General features: G+C 35.6%; 1 protein-coding gene across 2 annotated transcripts in view; it reads left to right on the top strand.

Annotated features, from left to right (window-relative positions):
- The first annotated feature begins 2,513 nt into the window (after positions 1 to 2,513).
- Lrrc7 (leucine rich repeat containing 7) overlaps positions 2,514 to 6,000 on the top strand; it is a 364,429-nt gene continuing 360,942 nt past the window's right edge. For both annotated transcript variants that reach the window (XM_059266515.1, XM_059266514.1), the window contains exon 1: positions 2,514 to 2,610. In XM_059266515.1, the coding sequence (XP_059122498.1) occupies positions 2,514 to 2,610 (97 nt within the window). The remainder of the gene's footprint in view (positions 2,611 to 6,000) is intronic.

Raw genomic sequence — 6,000 nt, 5'->3', positions numbered from 1 at the left:
TATGCGTCTGCAATGGCTGTGCATGTTTTCTGTTTCTATGATGACTGAAACATTTATTTCCTCAGATATTTTTCTCCACAAGGCTAAATGTTCCTATTCTTTAATGAATAAAGGGAAGTTTTGACATTTTTCCCTAGCACAATGGACACAATAGTATCACTTCATAGTTTCTTTTCTATTTACCAAAATTGTGATTCATAACCATTTCTTCACCTGCTCTGTTGCTCTGTGACATATCACAAACCACCTCATCTGTGATGACATGTCTAATCCTCACAATAAGATAGTAGAAGTGACCATGACTTTACTGATGAAAAACTGAAGTACAGACTAAGTGAGCAAGTTTCCCTGATGCCATCTTCTAAGAGAAAAGATTTTTTTATTTTTATTAAGAAATTTTTATTTATTTTGCATACCAATCAAAAAGAAAAGGATTTTAAACTGGGCCCCACAGCCAACAGTCAGCATGAAGCCCACCCCATCTTTGTCATGCTTTACTCCTAACATTGCATATCTCCTGACATATCTTTGGTGTTCCTAGATGCAGCCTCTAGAGACTTGGTCCTTGGATACCAATTGTAATCATTCAAGTGCAAACTCCCCAACTCTTGAAAGCACCTCACCTATTCCCCACCATAGCTACATGTAAATGGACTTCTATTCTCACATAGTAGAGATATTAAAAACAATAGTTTTCTCAGGAATGGTTTACAACCTAGGTAACTTCTCGATTCATAGCAGAAGTTAATTATGATAAGTAAAACATTTCTTTAAACTACATGAGGGCTGAAGATGTAGGTCAGTGGTAGAGTACTTACTACATTCAAGACCCCCTCAGTTCAATCCCCAGCATTAAAAAACATGCTTTTACACATCTATGGAGACATTTGCATATGCAAGTTATAGTTGCTCTATTTTAGTACATTGAACTTATAAATATAAGTCAATATCCACTTAAATTATCATTGCATATGCAAGTTATAGTTGCTCTATTTTAGTACATTGAACTTATAAATATAAGTCAATATCCACTTAAATTATCATTAGACTGTCATGGAAATTCATATGTTTGCTAAATGATATTATTAAAATTGTATTGAATTGGTTCAAGAGTCAGGAACTAGAAAACCTGATACAATTTAGTTTGTACATCTAACCCTCATGGCAAAAGTTAGGATCCCTTCCCACAATACAATATGAAAGCAAATTGTATCTTAACTCCTTCAGGTACCTCTTTTGTTACGGCCATGGTACCATCATTATTTCAAGATCAATAAATTTTTCTCACCTAAAGTGAGTTTCAAGTGGAACTAAGATTCAAGTTATAATTGTATATTCTGAGATTTTTTTATATCTTATAAACATGTCCACAAGCACATTAATATGTACATATAGTAATAATTATTGTTATTAATAATGAAACAATAGTAATAATAATAAAGAAATCCTTTCAGATTCACCCAGTAGCATGGAAAGAAATAGAAGTCCATTCCTGAAGACTAATCTTTGAAATGTTCAGGGCACGTTCTTCCTTCCTAAAGGGTTACTTTCTTATTTTTTTATAAATGTGCTTATTTTCAAGTGATTATTCTTTCTTAATAACTTCCCTTTGGAGTGATTGCACTGTTGTGATAAATTATCATAGACTGAGTGGCTAAATGATGTACATGTACAACGCATGGCTTTGACGCCGGGAAATCCATGGTCAAGGTGCAGGCAGATTTGCTTTGGGGAAAGGCCTTCTTCCTGGACAGTCTTCTCACTGGCCCTGTGTGGAAGAGAGAGATCTCTGCTCTTTCTCCCCACTTTAGGAGAACAGTGATCCCACTATGAAGACCCCACCCTTATAACATCCTCTAAATCTACTTCTAAATTGAATTACTTCCAAATACCTTTATATTGGGGGTAAGACACAAACATTCAGTCTTGACATTCTCTTATTGAACTGTGTATGAGCTTTGTCCACATGGTGTTTGTGTGTGTGTGTGTGTGTGTGTGTGTGTGTGTGTGTGTGTGTGTATACACATACATGTGCACATCCATGTGGATGCCAGAAGACAAAGTCAGTTGTCATTGCTCAGTCTAGTTTGTGTTTTTGAGATGGGGTTGCTGTCCTGGAACTTGTTAAGTAGTCTGTGGTGGTTGACCAGCAAGCCCTAGGGATCCCTCTGTCTGCCTCCCTAGCACTGGGATTACAAGAGCATGCCATCACATATTTTTACATGGTTTTTGGAGATCAAAGTCAAGTCCTTGTGCTTATAGGGCAAGTACTGGCATTACTGAGCTGTTTCTCTAGTGCCACATGTTATTTTTGTAACATTTTAAATCAAAATGCCTTTTAAAAGCCAAGCACTTTCCAGCTTACCATGCTCCATGCTCCCTTGTCATCTTATCTTAGATAATTTCAGTGGTGTGAACTATAAAGCTTCTGTCAGTATTTAAACTTGAATTTGATATTTCCATTATCAATCAAGATTTGGGTATTAAAATAATCTTGGTCTTTCTCTTACAGGATGGAGAGCCTAATACGGGGAAGGAATCCCCCACAATATCAGCGAAGTCCTTATAAGGAGGCTCGTGCAGCACTTCGGAAGAGGCCTGAAGAGGAGTGTAAGTATGTCTAATCATAATATTCATGTTCTAGGTAGATTTTTTATGAATGGAACAAAAAATGAACCAGTTCACTTTTAAAACCTCAAGCAAATTTGAGAAGTATCAATAAATATATGTTAAATTGACCTGATTTTTTTTAAATTAAAACAAATACAAGTGCTAAAAGCCCTATTTTCCCATGAGTACTCTTCTTTGGTACTTTAGGGACTTTTCATGACATTTATATTTTGTGTTAAACGAGAACAGAAAAGTCCACATAGTATTCTAAATCTTTTAAAATCTCTATACACCGTACATACTAATGTTCTGAGGAGTCTTGAGGGAAAGAAACTTATGAAATGTGCTTAAAATCAACACCTTACAATTTTCTTTGGACTACAGTTCTCTTTTGAACACTTTTTTCTTTCTTAAAATGCCACACTCTTTGAAAAGCACTGTGTTACTAGAGAATTAAATGCCTAAGGGTAAATGTACACCCATTTGTCAAGCTGAAATTTTTGATTTAATGGAATTTAGTAAAATGTTTTGAAAGATAGATGTTATAAATGACGCTATAAAACACTTTAATCCAGCCTCAAATTATTTTATATTAGAATGTGTAGCTATCTGTAATACTTTATTTAAATATTTATATTCCATAGCATATAACAGATTGTTGGAGACTTGACATGATATTCACATTTGAAGTTTGTAAGATGACTCATGATACTAACTTTCCTTGTGGTACTTGCATGTAGTTATTTTTGGCATGCTAAATTATGTTCCATTATGACAAACATTCCTCTGAATTTTGTCCAATTTTAAGAACTTACATTTCTTAATTATGAAGTTAATGCTGAGCTCCACAGACATAGAGTATTAACTTTATATTTGCATTTTAAATTGTTTGAAGTATGGATAAGGATCAAATACACTGCCTGCATACTCAGCAAGTGAAGCTCTCTCACTGTGTGTTGTGTATTAGTCAGTACAGACCTCTGTGCAATAACTTCTGTGTCATTCACTAGAGTGACATAGTGGTGGATTTATGTCCTCTAACACTATAAACAATATCCAATGAAAACTAAAATGTGAAAGTGAAGATGCTGTTCCACTATAAGCATTTATGAAGATCCTTACTTTTAAGTACTACTTCTTCCACTGAATTCATAGGTAATGCTGGACTTTCTCCTCTCCTATTCATCTCTTGTATAGGTCTATAGATTTTACTTAAAAACTTGGAAGTAAGATTTGTGGAAACATTGGTAAATGGTTTCCAGAGAGTTGCTGTTTAACATGAATAGTAATTTCCATGAGTACCCTTTTAGTGAATTATATAGGCAAATATTTATTCAACTGCAGTTTACTTTGGTATCCATTCTGATGCCTATTTCCATGAGTAAGACTTTATGGAAACATAGGCTTCACAGAAATATTCATGTAGTCACAACTCAGGCTAAATATTCCACAGGAAAAAGCCAAAGTCCTTTATCTGGTTCTTTACAGAAAATTTTTTATTTATATATTTATATTTGTTCTTTGAGACAAAGTTTCACTATGTAGCCCAGACTATCCTCCAATGATTGGCATAACAGGCCAGCCATCCTACATGGATTGGTAAAGATATAAACTCCTATCTGAAGTAGTCGTTCTTAAATTATGGCATCTAAGCCAGCAGCATGTAAATCACTTGAAAATTCACTAGATGAACAGAGTCAAAGGCTTATGCCCAAACTTGCTGAATAAATATCTCTTAAGACTAGAGTAGTGGTCTGTAGTTTAAGAAGCCATGTTAAAGACTGTGATGCAAGGTTAAGTCTAAAAACCACCAGCTAAGCAAATGACTTATGGCAGATGAGACGAGTCTAATGTTGATAGATATACTATGTCATACTTAGGACTTACTTCTTTCTGGTATAAACTGTGTATATTAAAATACTTCATATGTAGCTAAGAATTTTATTACTATAATTGCTGCAAATCCTCACAAGAATAGATATATATCTTTCCTAGAGATCTAGATTACCCCTTGTTAATGTAATGAGAAATCCTCCCTGTGCTCTGACAGGGGAACACTATCTTCTGATAAAAAAAAAAAAGAACATCTTTTTAATAGTAGAGACAGAACATTGTGGTATTTATCTACTTTTGAGGCACGTAAAAAGGTCTATTCTCTAGCACAATGCACGTAACAATAACCAGCTGTGATATATTGTGTGTTGTTTTCATGAAAGACTCAGTTTATATTCTTCTAAAATAAGGGTGATGGTGGGTTATGCCTTGATGTCTTACAGGACTATTGTGAGATGAAGATTTATATGAAGTGTGTTGCACAGAACCTGGGACATAAAAAGTTTTCTTCAGCCTTCTCATTTCTTCCCCTTCCTCTAACTCTATCTCCTTTAGCTTGCTAATATTACTATTTTATGCCAAATTAATCTTTTGTTCAAGGATAATAGAATACATTTTATATCAAAATTGCCAAGTATCCAAAAATTCATGATAAGAGAGACATGCATGGATCACCCTAGGAAGGAGAAATACATAAGATCTCCTGAGTAAATTAGGAGCATGGACAGTGTTAGGGGACCAGAACGACCTGCCAAATAGTCCTTGAAAGGAGGAGTGAGGATTAAGAAATAATAGATATGAAAAAATAGATGTAGGTAGAAAACGACAGAGACACAGGATACGTTTGGGAGAGCTCTGGGTCAATACCACAGTCACCTCAAGTTTATATCTAATGGGATTTTTATACACCAGCAAGGAGAAAGGCAAAAGACATCCCCCTTTCAAGGTCAAGATACAAAGTACAAACAAGTGTAGAGCCTTCCTTAATTTTCAAAACACCTAGTAACCATACCTTATGGCAAAGCATCTTGTAATTAGGCCTTGAAGTATATAGTACACCTGGTAACCATGCCTTTGGCCAAAACATCCTATTATGCAGCCTTGTGGGGTAAAGCAAACTCAGACTCTCTGACCCTGAGTCAAGATGGAATAAGGCCTCACTATGGAGTCTCTGTGGGTCCCCACGAGGGGTAGGGGGAGGAGATGGGGATGTGGCAAGAGAACATGTTACTCCTTTTTACAGAAAAAGTAATGTGTAGTGCAGTACAAGTTCCACAGAGATGGCATCAAACTGACCTTGCAACTGCTAGACTATTCATGTTATCTGTCAATTCATCTAACACATGTTGTAGTTATGTCCTCTTCATTCCACAGGTTCAGCTTAGGGTCCATCCCACATCTTCTGTTTAATTCCCAGAGAAAACTTCTACCTCAGAAAAGCAGCATCACAGAAAGTCCAGGAGCATCATCTACCTATCAAAAGAACAGAGAGGAATGTGGAGCTTTGTTCAGATGACAGGCTCTCTTTGTGGAGAAAGGTTTCGATAAATGGCATAT

Source organism: Peromyscus eremicus, chromosome 6, assembly GCF_949786415.1.
Source record: "Peromyscus eremicus chromosome 6, PerEre_H2_v1, whole genome shotgun sequence".
Classification (NCBI taxonomy): domain Eukaryota; kingdom Metazoa; phylum Chordata; class Mammalia; order Rodentia; family Cricetidae; genus Peromyscus; species Peromyscus eremicus.
Note: the sequence above shows the minus strand (reverse complement) of the source record. Positions and strands in the feature narration are given on the sequence as shown.